General features: G+C 36.2%; 1 protein-coding gene across 1 annotated transcript; it reads right to left on the bottom strand.

Annotated features, from left to right (window-relative positions):
• Positions 1–1,530: 1,530 nt before the first annotated feature.
• On the bottom strand, positions 1,531–13,822 carry LOC129745565 (sialin). The gene is made up of 6 exons (XM_055738705.1): positions 13,174–13,822; positions 3,550–3,795; positions 3,409–3,493; positions 2,961–3,340; positions 2,523–2,897; positions 1,531–2,461 (listed from the first exon to the last, which is right to left on the bottom strand). Exons 1-6 carry the CDS (start codon positions 13,525–13,527, stop codon positions 2,168–2,170), a joined length of 1,734 nt encoding a protein of 577 aa, XP_055594680.1. The 5' UTR covers positions 13,528–13,822; the 3' UTR covers positions 1,531–2,167.
• Positions 13,823–15,629: the final 1,807 nt, after the last annotated feature.

Genomic DNA, 15,629 nt, shown 5'->3' with positions numbered 1-15,629 from the left:
TTTTCATCAAAAACAAAGTTTTTTGCAACTGACCCCTTTTTTAGTAGGGTGAGCTGTTTTTTATTTCTTATTTTAGATTTTTGAGTCTGATTCTCGATTTCTAGTTTAGGATTTCAGGTAACCGATTTCAGATTTCCAATTTCTTATTTTGATTTTTAATTTCTTCTGTAACTTGGAGTTGAAGCATCAAAGGGGGAGGGAGAATTGGAATAAATTGAACCAAATCTTGCATGCAACAAACTTGCATACAATCTAGGGGAGATGGGGGCATAATGGCCACCTTAAGGAAAACGGTTATTTAACCATAGAAAATAGCTATAATATGGAGGTTACATTATTGTTTCGTGTTCAGACACTTGAAAAGCCTATTCCCTAACGGGCTGAAACGCGAAAAACTAAATGAAAACGTTAAAAAATGCATTTTAAAAAATTTTGCCAAAAGCTGAAAACCAGCCACTGTGGAGGCATAATGAGAACCCCCCCTGAGGCAGTATGAGCACCATTAATCAGAGCAAGATGTGCGTTTTTGCCGGGGAATCTAGCAGCGAATTCAATTCGATGAAGTCAGGTGAGTCGTAGATTCATCAAACAAAGCAATAACAAAATAATCTAGGTCTGTTTGTAGAATACAAACAATTCACGCACGCTCATACATTGAGTGCTTTGTTCGGAGGATGATGCTACTAGCCGTATGATGTAACAATAAAAAAAATCGATCATGAATTGTGAATGGAAAAAAATCACCTCGAACAGAAATCTAACTCTAGTCTTTTGATTACCTCTCCGATACCTTACCAATAGGCTAAATTGTCGGATGAAAACTAGTCAAGGTGTGGCGCTATAAATCAATTTTAATTCGCTGCTAGATTCTACGGCAGAAAATGCTCATTATGTCTCGATAATATGGTGCTATATATGCCCCTAGTCAACAAATTTAAGTAAAAACGTGTTTTAAAATTGATAAAAGTGAAAAATCAAAAATTTTATGATCAAGGTTATTTTAAGATCATAAGAGCTTATTTCGTGGTGCTCAAAAATTATAATATTTTCGTAACTTAAGAACAAAGCTAGTTTTTTTTTAAATATCTCTGTAAAGATGATAAGGAGATTCCTTTTTTTGTGAAAAATTAATACTATAGGAAGTACGAAACAAATCCTCATGAAAATTTATTTAAGAAAATACGCACTTTCGTAGAAAAGCGTAGTTCTCATTATGCCTCGGGTGCTCGTTATGCCCTCATCTCCCCTACATTGCACAAATTTGAAACATCGAGTTATCGAAAGATCGAACTTATCGAAAGATCAAAAAGTTAATAAAATCTCGAATTCAAAAGGCGATACGATTCCCATCTTCTTTAGTATGACATTCGATCTTCACTTTGAATTAACGAAAAAGTTACCGAATTATTCAATAAAATACCTTCAAAGTTAATCATTCCCCCCCTCCCCTCCTCCCCCATTCGGGATTTTCGAAAAAATCGAATGAGGGTTACAAAAGAAGAATTAGATATTATTTCCGGCTTATGATTTATTATGCTTAATTTTTTATTTGTGATTTTGATTTCTAAGTTTTGATTTCATTTTTCAAACTTCTGATGTTTGGTTAGTAATTTCTATTTTTTACTTATGATCCCGTTTTCTATTTTCTGAATTCTGTTTTTTTTTTATTTTTGGAATCTGATTTTAGATTTCTGATTTCTAATTTCTGACTTTTGATCCCGTTTCTCATTATTCAATTACTTTATTTCTGTTTTCTGATTTTTGTTTTTTTTTTTTGCATTTCTAGATGTACATTAAAATTGTATTCTTTTTTCTGGAATTTTTTGTCCGATTTTTGATCAAAGATATCTGAATAAAATTGTTCCCAATTATGAGATCTGAATTATCTGCAAATGCAGATCAATAGATTTTACCATCGATCTGTATTTCAAGGGCGATCTATTACATGTAGATAAATGAACTGAATCACTATAGAATGTTTACTCTTCTACAATACGCAAAGGATTTTTTTAAATCTTTCGGCAAAAAACCACCCATAAAATTTTGCAAAGCCCAAAATATATGGATAAAATTTAACAACAAATGCCAAAAATTTTATAACCCTTTTAATTGAAAATTTCCAACAGTTTTAAAATTTAGAAATTTAAACATCCTACATAATACTGCACTAGCTTGTTTCGTTCCGGTTTTCCTGCTGCGGTTCTTCGACTTGTTGTGATGTCACTGTTGTCGTGAAATTCGATTTTTCTAGCTCGTCACTCCCTTCCTTCTCCTCTTCCTTCTCCAGTTTATCAATGTCTACCTTCAGACCGATCAGTTCATGGACTTTTGCTTCACCATTTTTTTCCTCCGAATCCCATGGTTGCAGCGTCGAATCCGCAAAGAAGATGTACAAGGTACCACACACCAGGAGCATTCCCGCCGTTAAGAGGAAAACGTATTCCCATTGTTTGACTGTTTGCTGAAATTATAACAGATATTCATTTTACCGAAAGATTCGGGTTTAAGGATAACTTGTTTACATTTCCCAGGGTAAGTATTCCGACGATAATTGGTGACACGAAGCCCGGAACAACGGTGATCATACCACTGACTCCGAGTACGATCCCGGCAAACTTTGGACTCATATCGATGATGTTGGCCAGCGGTCCCGTCGAGACTGCTCCATGAACCATCGTGGCCAGCGTCAGGAATAGAATGGCGGCCATGGAGTTACATCCGCTATAGGCTAGACCAAGGATGAAAATACCGTTAAGCAGACAACAGAAAGCGCCTCCCATCTTTCGGACATTTGTCCGAGTCATAAGGTTCTTGGCCAGCAGATGGTCACCAACTATGGAGAAAACGTAGGCAAAGACCATCCGGCAGAGGTGGGGAATTCCGGAGAGAATTCCTGTCTATTTGAAAGAAAAATGCTATTTAAATAAGTTTTTGATAAAATGAGGAAAATTTCCTATTACCATTTCAATGTTCCACCCGTGGATGTAGTTGAAGTAGGTTGGAGCTTGCGTCATCAGCGTGAAGAGACCCCAAATTCCGGCCCATTGAGCTATGATCGTCATCCAGACTGGTTTCGAGAGGATCATCGCCATCCAAGGGGTTGGCTGCTGGTGTTCCTCTTGTTTAGATTTTTCCGTAATTCCGAGGGAATTTTCAATGTATTCTCGCTCTTTGGGATGTATCCGGGGGTGTTCGGCTGGCGTATCAAAGACGTAGTAAACCCACGCGAGGAACCAAACCGTTCCGAATAGTCCACAAAAATGGAACACATATTCCCACGAGGTCCAGGATATGATGTATCCAAACAGAGGAAAGTTTAGTGCTACGCCAATGGAACTACCTTGGAAAAATAGAAGAAGTCGTTAAACCTGGATGACTCGAGCGTTGAAGCCGTAAATGAAACGTTACCTAGATAGGCTGTAACAAATTTGCTACGTTCGTTCGGAGGGATCCATTGTCCGGCCATGTGATGCATTGCAGGCCAAGAGACTCCCTGAAATAAAAAGCACGTTAAACAATTTCTTTAATTCATAAATTTCTACAACTTACACAAATAAATCCCTGCAGCACCCGTAAAAAGATCAGAATTCGATAGTCCCAATACGCTGTCAGCGGCATCAGGAAGCACAGCCAGCTACCGACGGCATTTGCCACCCCGAATACCATCTTGGTACCGTATTTGCGGGCCAGAACTCCACCCGGTATCTGGGTTAGCCAGTGCAGCCAGAAAAAGGCGCCCAGAATGAGTCCCTGTTCGTACTCGTCCCACTCGAAGCCTTCCGGTTTGGTGTCCAGCTAGAAATTAAAGAATTACATTGTAGAAGTATTAGGAAAAAACACTAGCGCGAGGGGGTAACGATTACCCAAAAAGAGGCAAATAACAGGCCGTACTGTAGAAAATGTCCCGAAAAATCGTCTTTTAAAAGTTTTTAAAGAGAAAAGAGAAATATGGCTCTGGAAAGCCCTTTGAGTATTTAAGATCAGGACGAAGACTTCCTCGAACAAGAGTACAGAGAGTTTGAACACTGATCACACTGACAGGACACTTAGAACAAAAATTCGGGCATTTTCAGGCTTTTTTTTGTGTCAAATTTTGAAGGTTCGCAATACCGACGGTAGGTGGCGAACCTACCATTTTCCGATACAAATGCCCTGTAGGAAAAATGTACTTGTTTAGCCCGATTTTATCGTAGGAATTGTCTATTTTTTTGAAAGTTGGGTGCACTTTCTAACTGGGATAGCATTTCTTCGATCGATGCGCACTCTGGAATTGATATTGCGTAATGTTGGAAAAAAATATCAAAAAAAAAATCAGTATGGTCTGCGGCTTAAATCCATTCAGGTAGGGAAAACCCCACTAAACAAGAGAAAAGTAAACAGCAGAACAATCTCGATCGGTAGTTTTGAAGAAAAACGTCTTGAACTGAAAAAATAAAAACGGATTTTAAGGTGGAGTTCGATCAAGATCATTAAATTTTTTAATTTATGGAAATCAATCAAACAAATATAAAAACTTGTTGTTCCATAGATTGCGAACAAATAAAAGTCACAGGAATAATACCGATGACAGGCGTATGCGTAACATTTTCATAACACTGAGTGGCGTTTCAAAATGAGTCGATTATAAAAGCGGCACTTTAATCATTATCACGCCAATTAAGTCAAACGGCTTCCGTTTTCGAGTGCTCAATTTTCGGAGTGAGAATAAAGATGCTCACCAATGGACCATAAATCGTATGCCGGTTAGCTACCTACCTACTATTTATTTTATTTTTTACTGATTTTCTTCTTGAGGCGACACTAACAGATAAGCTCCGTGAAATGGGACTGTCGGAATAAATCTTTCTAAATGCTCGCTAAGTTGATCTCGCCTCGTATCAACAGCTGTGTTGAGTGTTCACACCCCCGCAAAACGGGAGCGGTTTGCGTTCATCTAGTGAATTTATCTCTGCCGGTTGCTAATCTCGACAGTGCTTTTGATATTGTTTGTAAAATTGTTATGATTTAGAGCTTTGTTTATAAGTGACGCTTGTGGGGATTATCTGTTTTGTATTTAACAACCAAAACTAATTTTTTTTTTCAATTTTTGAAATTTGATTTCAAATATCATCATGATATCTGTAAAGTTTCAAGTTTCTGTTATCAAGTTTTATTTTCTGAACAATATATTGATCGTATTTGATCCATTTCTACCATTGATATACTTGAAAATGCATTTTCATTTTTTTTAAATTTACTTCTTTCTACGAGAATCCATGTTATTTAAAAGGGGAGTAGGGTCTAACACTTTCAAAAAATCGATTTTTATTTCAAGAATGTTGTGTCAAACTTTCAAGTCAATCGAAGCAAAACTGTAGAAATAATACTGCATCATTTTTAGAGCAGAAACTTCAAATGCGTTTTTTCGAAAGCACATTTTTAAAGTCAGTGGACATCGTCATTTGAAAATTACTTCACCGATTCTTTTCAAATTTGGAACATATTTTCTACATATAAAATACTAAACCCCTACGATTTTCTTTGGGGAGATTTTACAAATAAAAAATGGCGGAAATTTTCGTGAAAAATCGTAGTTTTTACTTCAAACAGCCACAAAAATTTCATAAAAAAATTTTAAAGTTAAATATAATTGGGGTCCAGAAAAATATTTATTAAAAATATTTTGCTCTGATTTTTTGACTTCAGATGATTCTGTGCTGAGATACAGTGTCCACCGCAAATCCTGTTTTCTAAAAGGCATTCTCGAAAGTGCTCTGTCACCGGTTCATTTTTCAATATTTTTCTACGAAAAAATTACTAAATGTCCTTTTCACAATGCTTTGTATAATGCAAAAAAAAATGAATACATTTGTTCGAACGATAGCTCTAGAAAAAAAATTCGTGAAAATGGTGTTTTATTTACCCGTTAGACCCTACTCTCCCCTTAAAAGAAATTATTTCAAAATACTTAAAAAAAAGAATATTAATGAAGAAAATATAGATGTGCATTTTATAAATTTTGAAAACAATCTGCGTTGATTGAAATTGATATAAAATGTTATCTTAAAATATAAAGGCATATTTATAGTGGCTCCGCTCCAGAGATGTAATATTTAGTCAAAGTTTGAGTTCATCCAAAACGAACCAAGCTTAACAAAAATTTTAGAATCAAAAAATGAAGCAACAAACCGATGTAAAAATATGATGACTTTTGTGATTGATTTTTGAATATCTAGAAAAGAGTTCCCTTTCTGAAGAACTTGACGGTTTTTAAACTACTACTGTCTTAAGTAGTGCAAGAAATAAGCAGTGATTTTTCAAACGTCTTGAGTAGCTACTACATTTCAATGTTAACTCAAGGCCAGATCTCATGTTTCGGAGAAACTTTGCATCATAATTTCTCAGACACGAATATTTTCTATACGTGCCATTTCACGATCGATTCGATTTCTTTTTTGTCTAAGTAATATTTTGCACCTTTGCACCACTAGCATTTAAATGCTAAAATGCTATTGATACCTATGCATAAAATTAGGTTCGATAATTTTTGGTTGTTTTACTTTTTAAACCAAGATCAGTTTATTTTTTTCTTCAAATCTCACTGAGCAATTGAGTTAAGTTGAGGTTTTCTTACACAAGTTTATTTTTAAAATTTCTTTTGTAGAACAAATTCAAAATAGATCACAAAACGACAATACACACAAAACAAAAATTTATCTAGGCAAAGGTAAAATAAACTTTCATATAAACTAAACCATGTTTTTTCACGTGCTTCCGTTTGATCAAAAGTAGTGTTTGTTTCCACATCTTCGAAAACAGATATTTTAGGAATTCAAAATGCCAAGTTTAACATATAATAAAAATGCAAAATTATTATGAAACTATGACTTTTTTTTATAAAAACACTTTCACGTGTAGATTATAGTTATGAGAAACATTACCCTTTTTTTAACAAAGTTATGCATCTATAATTTTCTGCAAACTTTTCAAAATGATAAAAAAAACACCAGCTGACGGTAGGTATAATAAAAAGAAGCGTTTGTTTTTTGTTCAATTTTTAAAAGTTTAACAAACATATTTAAAAAGTTTATTTTATGAAAAATTTGAATCTTATTTTGCTTCAACTGTGAAAAGATTGAATTTAACGCTCACAATCATATTTCCTTTAAATTAATTGTAGATATAGATAATAGACTTATTAAAGTTTGTGTCAATTTTTTGAATTTATGAAACCTTTAGGTTTTTAGATTTCCGTGTTTCAAATCTTATCCAAATTTTTTGTATAACTTCAACGAAATGTTGTCATTTTTTAATATCAACTTTTTGTGTGGGCTTTTTTTTTTAAATTTCGTTCTGTAAAATAAACATAATTTTTTTTCTTCTCTTGAGCCGAGCCATGTAGCCTTTTTTGTGCCAGTCTGTGAAAAAAATTATGTACTTTTTTCAGAATCAAATTACTTGATTTACTTGTTGGAATGCACTCTATACAAATCCACAATGCTTAACCAATCAGCCTGAAATTTTGTACAGTAATGTTTTTGGATCAGGGTAAGGTTTTAGTAAAAGTTCTGAGCAGGGGATTATGTCACAGTCATAAGCCAAAAATTGCGACTAGTGACCAATTTTTTTCCTCAAATGTCATTAATTCAAGTTTTTTTTTCGAAATGAAAGCATGCTCTGAATGATGGTTTTGGTAAAGAAAGATTTTTCCATAAGCTATGGAAGCGCTGCCAAATTTGGGTGATGGTTTTGCATTAGTGCAAGTGGGATGCAGCTTAAATTTGACCCAACTTGTGACAGATCTTACGGGGTTTTCTTAAGGAGAGAAAGAATAATTTTCTTTCCTTTCCGATTCCATCGCCTATTATGTCATTGATCATTGAGATCTCCAAAATTTCCGTCATGATATGATGCCAACTAACAATAATATAAAAAATTAAAATAGGGGGAAGCGTTTTTAGACGCCTTTTGAAATATTCCATTTGGTTCCCGAATTTTTTTCATTGCCCACTCTTCTCATACGTGACATATATTTAAATCATATGAATGTGATTATCGGAATATTTCTGTCATGACATGATCTATGACTGATCTTATTTTCTTGGGTAAAGTGATCCAAAATAAAAAATAAATTTCGCCGTCCTTATGAATGAATGATAATTTTCATGCCTGGTTCTGAGCCCCTTCCACCTAAGAAAAGGAACCCTCCCATAAAACTATCGTTTTTTATTCCCGTACTCGCCTGTTAAAAATAAATTGATTAGAACAAAGTTTTCAAGGACCGAGTGCTGAAAACTAAACTACTTTCAGAAAAAAGCGGGACATTTCAGGCAGTGTTCCGAATATCACTCAATTCTCATGAGAGACACTGAAACGTTTTCAACAGCGAAAGCAAAACCTAAATTGTCGGTTGGTTTATCTCCCAGTGGGGCAAAGATTGTGTTCGACAGCGCTGCTCCGAGAATCAAAGAAATAAAATTTGAAAGAGAGACGTTTCTTCTCCAGTTGGAATTCTCAACTGAGTGAGGAGCTACCTGATTTTCAGTTTCTTTTTTCAGTCAATAACTTTTCTTGCTCAATCACTCACTCACTCACTCGTTTACTGATCGATGATCGAATGCTGTCTGCCTGATACATCTTGCTTTGTTGTTGCTGTTGTTGGGGAGGATTAAAATAGTCATTCAAACACGCAGGCAGTACGTATGAACATATGTTTCTGCCGCTTTGCCAGAAAGTACGCAGGCAGTATGAACCGATGCAAGGCCGCATTGATTGAGTTTGAGTGAGTGAGTGAGTGGATTTTCGAATTGGATCTTGTATCAGTCAGTGTCTCAATCACTTCTGATACACCAGGTAGTGAGCTTGAGAGATCGAATTAGATGCGAGTCCGCTCTCGCTTTTGAATCTTGTTTACATTGACTTCGCATTGTCGCTCTGCCGATTCTCTAGGGAACAACAGGCAGCAGCAATCGGCTTTGAATGTTTCCAACTAGAAACCTATCATGAGCGTTTCTTCCGAGTGATTTTCGGAAGACTGATTTCAGGACAAAAAAGCGGGACAAAGCCGAAAAAAGCGGGACATTTTAGAAACCATTAAAAGCTTAATTGTATTGCCAAACTTAGATGTTTACCATAGTTATTCATAGAAAGTACACTAAGGTCTTTTTAACGCGCATTGATTTTGCTTAGTTTTTCTTACATGACTCCGATTTACACGGTTTTATGCCGGTTATTTTCCACGGTTCTCGCTAATTAACACGTTATTTTAGAAAGTAATTTAAGTCCTACATGTAAACTGCTTAACGTATAAAACCTTTATGCAGTAACAAATATATTTCAAATTTGTTTTAAAAATTTGAAAGTTCAAGAAAACTTCCATCATTGTATTCTATGGATAATTGAGTCAAAAAAGGTGGTGTATGATAAAAAGCAATTTAACTCAGATTTTGTTGAAAAATACGATCTATAATCATTTGGAAGGTACTTAAACAATATTTTTTTCAAAGTTATATTATTGCATTGGTTGAACGTGCTCCAACACGCTTAACTGAATCAGAATCTTACTGTAATTTTAGGGATATTTTGTGTTGAACCAATGAATTTTATTGAAATTGAGGATCAAGTTTGATTTTTTCCAGTTTTAGTCAGTAAACTTTGTAAAAGTTTTCCTTAGAAAAAAGCGAGACATTTTGAGGAAAAAGCGGGACGGCGGGACATTCAACAAAAAAGCGGGACATGTCCCGCTTTTGCGGGACGGATGGCAACCCTATTATAGGGAAAGAAAATTGAATTAAATTTATATTTATAAGCTGCGCGCTACGATTTCAACGCCTCGATAGTCGAGTAGGAATTCAAACAGTGGATAAGACAATTACCGGTGCATTTTTTTTTAATAGTTGAAACCAAGCCCAACGAATGAAACTTTTTAGAAGTTTAATCTGGAATTTTTAGTTTTGTACAATTTAATTTCATTGGACAATTTATAACTTTTGGGCTATTATTGATCTTTTCTACCATCGAGTTATAAGAAAACAAAAAATGTTTAATATTTCGAATTAAAATTGAATTTTAACATTGATCACTCATCATAATTAATGGGATAGTTGTGTCAAATAATGGAAATATTGAAATATACGTCTTTTTCATAACTTTATAAAACGGGTGATTTCGGTTCCGAGAATACGTGTTTTTTGATAACTTCAAAAAACTATCAATGGAACTATCAACTTTAAAAAAATCTTCTTAAAACTGTGTAAAATTAAACCGCAAAAGATACACATACAATTGAAAACATGCAGAGTAAGTTTTCAACATAATTTCAGCGGAAGTCTTTTTAGCAATTTCTTAGTAAATTAAACTTTAATCTTCCATTCTACCGGGAGAACGTCCATTTTAAAAAATGGGATAATCTTCAAAAGAGGTCGTTCGCATACGTTTTCAAGCTGACTTTTCATTAGATAGCACATGGAAAAGATAGCTTCCAAAATTCCGGCAAATCAAAAGACTCATATTTATATTTATTTTAAGCGAACCCGAGCAAGGCCGGATAAAATCGGTTAGTCTATACATATAAAAATGGATTTCTGTCTGTCTGGTCCCTCGGAAACTATCAAACCGATTTGCTTAAAACTTGGCAGGTGGATGTATGTAAGGCCGGGAAAGGTTCCAATTATGGCTTGAGACCCATCCCTCTCACTGACATGGTGGAGGTGGTCACCCAAAAAAAACATAGGCCAAGAACTGAAGGAAGGAGGGAGGGGAGCTCCCTTACATTTTTTTACATAACTCAAGAACGAATCGAGCAAATGGAACCAAATTTGGTATGGGAGGAAATTTGAAGATGAGATATGTTTCTATGTATCGAATACCACTGCCTCCTTCCAGTGGGGAGATAGGAAGGAGAAGGGGAGGGGAGGCTTCCATGACAATTTTGGCATAACTCTAGAACTTATCAAAGAAATGGAACTAAATTTGGCATGGTATGGCATTCGGATAAGATAAATTGTTAACTATATGCTTTTATTGAGACTCCTCTCTCCTTCAATTGCTGATATAGAGAGGGAAGAGGGAGCTGCCATACAGTTGTTTTGGATAAACTGAAAACTTATCTAACAATTGGAACCAAATTTGAAACGGGAAATAAATTTGGTACAAAAATGGTTCTACGATTATCTTAGACACTACCCTTATTCTTACAGTGAGTAGATAGAAAGGAGAAAAAGAGGTCCCAATACAATTTTGTTGGCGTAACTGGATTACTAATCAATCCAATGGAATCGAATTTGGCATGGAAAGGTGTTTGGGTACGAGATGTGTTTCTATGGTTGTTACAGACCCTTCTGCCTTGCATTATGGAGAGGGGAGATATATTGGGGGTTCCATATATAAGCTTTGTTATAACCGTCAAACGGAGCATCATGCAACAGCGGGTTAGATGCAAGATGCAACATCTATGTACCACAGCACTTGTCCAATTTTTATTTTTATATAATGTTATCGAGGAACCATTTAATGACTACAAAATGATGATGACATTGTTTTTGTTTATGTTTTTGATTCTCATGAAAAATTTAAAAAAATCGAGCAACAGATGTACAAAATTTAACATATTTTGATGCGGTAAAAATCTTTATCCAGTATGACAGATTGGTTTTAGATATCATCTACAAACTTGATGGTGGTGTTATTTTCCTAAACCAAGATTTTGGTGTAAAAATATTTATCGGACAATCACCAAATTTTTTTTCGAGTTAATATTTTTATAATTCAGTTACCTGTCTGTGGGTAAATGCAACAAAATGCAAATAAAAATGAGACTTCATCAATCTTGATTTTTGGGGGCTTGTGATATAGATCAGTTGGCAAGTCAGTTGTCTCCTGAGCCGATGTCCACGAGTTCGAGCCCAAGATTAAACACAAAACACAATGTACAGGATAAGTTTTTCAATAACTTTCTGCTAACTGCAACGTTGATATAAAGTCGCGAATGCCATAAAATTGGTAAAACAATTATAATCAAAACACTCAAGATTTCAGCTAGTAAAATGTGTTAGTCATTTTTACCCCTGAATGTTTGCAGCACTAAGTATCAGCGTAATTGATAGAAATAATGAAAAATTTATTGCGAAAAAATCTAAAAATTACTGCAATTGGTTATGTGTTATGTCCTTTGAAGTATGAAAAATTTATCAAAAATTACAAACTTTCCAACGTTTTCCGAATAAGATGAAAATTGAAATTTTTTTAAAAAATTTCCAATTACCTGCAGAAATCGAAGACCGAAAAATTTTTCTGACTACGTCAATTTGATGTCCCATACCATAAACTTTTGATAGATAAATCGTAGAGTGCTATTTAGAAGCCATTTAAGTTGTGTTGTATGTTTCCCAGCTCCCGTTGATTGTTACTTAAGAGTTTTTTTTTAACCATTATGGAACAAAATTTGATATGAGAGGATTTTTGGTAACGAAAAAAAAGTATAATTATTAGAGACCCTTACCTCCTTCCAGCAGTGAGGGATGAGAAAGTAAAAAAGGGAGCTTCCATACAAGTTTTTTTCGGCATATATCGAATATTTTTTAAGTAAAATGCAACATTTTTGATAAGAGATGTTTTTTTGCGTAAGAATAATTTGAGACCCTTCCTTTTTTCAGGGTGGAGTCAGGAATTTTTTAATCATTTTTTTATTTAGCACTAGCTGATCCGGTTGGCTTGGCTACACCTTCCAAAAGTAAATGAAGTTTCTAATTAATATTTAGGTTTAAATTCTTATGTAAGCATATTTATTTCCACCTGATAAATTCATACTCCTGGTTTTGAATGATGTAGCTGTAGAGATGAGATCTCATCCCTACAGATCTCATTCCTACAGATCTCATCTCATCCCTACAGTAGCGTAGCACATCAGATCAGCTAGTACAAACAGAAAAGTTATAATTTACTCATTAAAACGTTACTCAAAGATTCTGCAGAAATCATGTATGAGTTTAGTACCAATATGAAACATTATAGACCTCAGGGCCTGAGAAATTCAAAAATATTCAAAACCGACTAAGTTTTATAAGAAATAATTGGCTTCATGGTGGTTGCCGATTATCATAAGTTTTTAACATAAAACTCCTAAGAGTTAACTGTCGAAATCCGTTTTGACTGTTGTTTGTTTCACAGATCACGAAAGCTTGTTCCCAAACTAACCTTAAGGGCATTCAGCAGAAGCTTCTCTGGAGATGCAATTTTGGGTTCGCTCCTCAAGGATATCGCTCCAGATTTCCCATGCTCCGGCGAATTCGAGTCGTTGGTGGGCACAAAGCACGCATAAACTACCGGCTCATGCTGATCTTCAACCGGTGACGAATTCAATGCTGCACGTGCCGGGTCCATGACGATCAATTTACCCTTGGATGGTTTCACCATAGTAACGATTGTGATATTCATGTTGATTCTGATCATGTAATTGACAGCAAAGCCCACAAATACCAAATACCACAACACCGTACGAGCCAGTACTTTAGGCTCTTTCACCGGATGGTAACCACTTTTTTCACTCATTTTGGCAACTTTTGGAGTAATTTGCAGATCACTTGATTTTGAATTAGGTTGAACTAATCATTTTCAGCGAACACGGATCGCTAATGGCAGCTAAGCTCGTTGCCGGTGTGGATTAAACTTTGGACTTCCGTGCACTGGCCCAGTTCTGATCGTCGACTGAAGATGGTAGAAATTCTTGACTAGCCGGCTGACTGACTGACTTGGCTGTGATTACAGCGCGATATCGCGTGTGTCTTTTCATCGAGCAATACCACAATTAACGCCGCTGAACGATTCTTCTTGTCCACTGCTTCGTCCCCTTCGGATTATATTTGCGCTGCTGGGGCTGAGAGATGTGTCTACTAAACAACTAGTCCTCCAGCAGCCATCCGTTCGTTTCGGCCATACGCGCACGCTTACGCCTAGGCGCAGGAGATAAAGTGCCCATAGAAAACACATCTCCATGATAGTAGAAATACGGCGGAGGACGGTTTTGATTGTGAGAGCTGCGCAAAGACGCTTGCTTGACTACCCCACCATTTCATTGTATGCAAGTTAGACGACGACGGCGACAACGTTAATCTGTTTATTCGGCCGGTGAGACGCCACTTGACGTCGCCGCCGCAATTCACGCGGCTTGACAGCCATAGTTATATGGTCCGGTCTTAGATACGACGGATGACATCTCGCAGTCATAAAAGATAATTCGTTCCGTCATGTTAGGGCTTCCTCACGGTGATAATGACTTTTGAATTACCCTTGGACTTGAAAGGTGGAAGAAAGGTTTCTTCCGAAATCTAACTGGAAGAAAAATGAAACGAAATATAAAATAGAAATAACCTATTTAAAAAAACAAGAATGATTAGAAGGACTAGAGAATAAAGACTAACGACATAAGTATGAGGTCTAAAGACGAAAGACGAAAGACGAAAGACGAAAGACGAAAGACGAAAGACGAAAGACGAAAGACGAAAGACGAAAGACGAAAGACGAAAGACGAAAGACGAAAGACGAAAGACGAAAGACGAAAGACGAAAGACGAAAGACGAAAGACGAAAGACGAAAGACGAAAGACGAAAGACGAAAGACGAAAGACGAAAGACGAAAGACGAAAGACGAAAGACGAAAGACGAAAGACGAAAGACGAAAGACGAAAGACGAAAGACGAAAGACGAAAGACGAAAGACGAAAGACGAAAGACGAAAGACGAAAGACGAAAGACGAAAGACGAAAGACGAAAGATGAAAGACGAAAGACGAAAGACGAAAGACGAAAGACGAAAAACGAAAAACGAAAGACGAAAGACGAAAGACGAAAGACGAAAGACGAAAGACGAAAGACGAAAGACGAAAGACGAAAGACGAAAGACGAAAGACGAAAGACGAAAGACGAAAGACGAAAGACGAAAGACGAAAGACGAAAGACGAAAGACGAAAGACGAAAGACGAAAGACGAAAGACGAAAGACGAAAGACGAAAGACGAAAGACGAAAGACGAAAGACGAAAGACGAAAGACGAAAGACGAAAGACGAAAGACGAAAGACGAAAGACGAAAGACGAAAGACGAAAGACGAAAGACGAAAGACGAAAGACGAAAGACGAAAGACGAAAGACGAAAGACGAAAGACGAAAGACGAAAGACGAAAGACGAAAGACGAAAGACGAAAGACGAAAGACGAAAGACGAAAGACGAAAGACGAAAGACGAAAGACGAAAGACGAAAGACGAAAGACGAAAGACGAAAGACGAAAGACTAAAGACGAAAGACGAAAGACGAAAGACGTAAGACGTAAGACGAAAGACGAAAGACGAAAGACGAAAGACGAAAGACGAAAGACGAAAGACGAAAGACGAAAGACGAAAGACGAAAGACGAAAGACGAAAGACGAAAGACGAAAGACGAAAGACGAAAGACGAAAGACGAAAGACGAAAGACGAAAGACGAAAGACGAAAGACGAAAGACGAAAGACGAAAGACGAAAGACGAAAGACGAAAGACGAAAGACGAAAGACGAAAGACGAAAGACGAAAGACGAAAGACGAAAGACGAAAGACGAAAGACGAAAGACGAAAGACGAAAGACGAAAGACGAAAGACGAAAGACGAAAGACGAAAGACGAAAG

This window comes from Uranotaenia lowii, chromosome 2 (assembly GCF_029784155.1).
Source record: "Uranotaenia lowii strain MFRU-FL chromosome 2, ASM2978415v1, whole genome shotgun sequence".
In the NCBI taxonomy this organism is placed as follows: Eukaryota; Metazoa; Arthropoda; class Insecta; order Diptera; family Culicidae; genus Uranotaenia; species Uranotaenia lowii.
The sequence above is the reverse complement of the archived record's forward strand: the minus strand, read 5'-3'. Positions and strand labels throughout refer to the sequence as shown.

Excerpts from the sequence above, each read along its gene's own strand:
- LOC129745565 (XM_055738705.1), bottom strand. The coding sequence starts at position 13,527 with ATGAGTGAAAAAAGTGGTTACCATCCGGTGAAAGAGCCTAAAGTACTG. Across the intron at positions 3,341-3,408 it reads ATTTGTTACAGCCTATCTAG|GTAGTTCCATTGGCGTAGCA; the intron begins GTAACGTTTCAT and ends TATTTTTCCAAG. Across the intron at positions 2,898-2,960 it reads ACGGGTGGAACATTGAAATG|ACAGGAATTCTCTCCGGAAT; the intron begins GTAATAGGAAAT and ends TCTTTCAAATAG.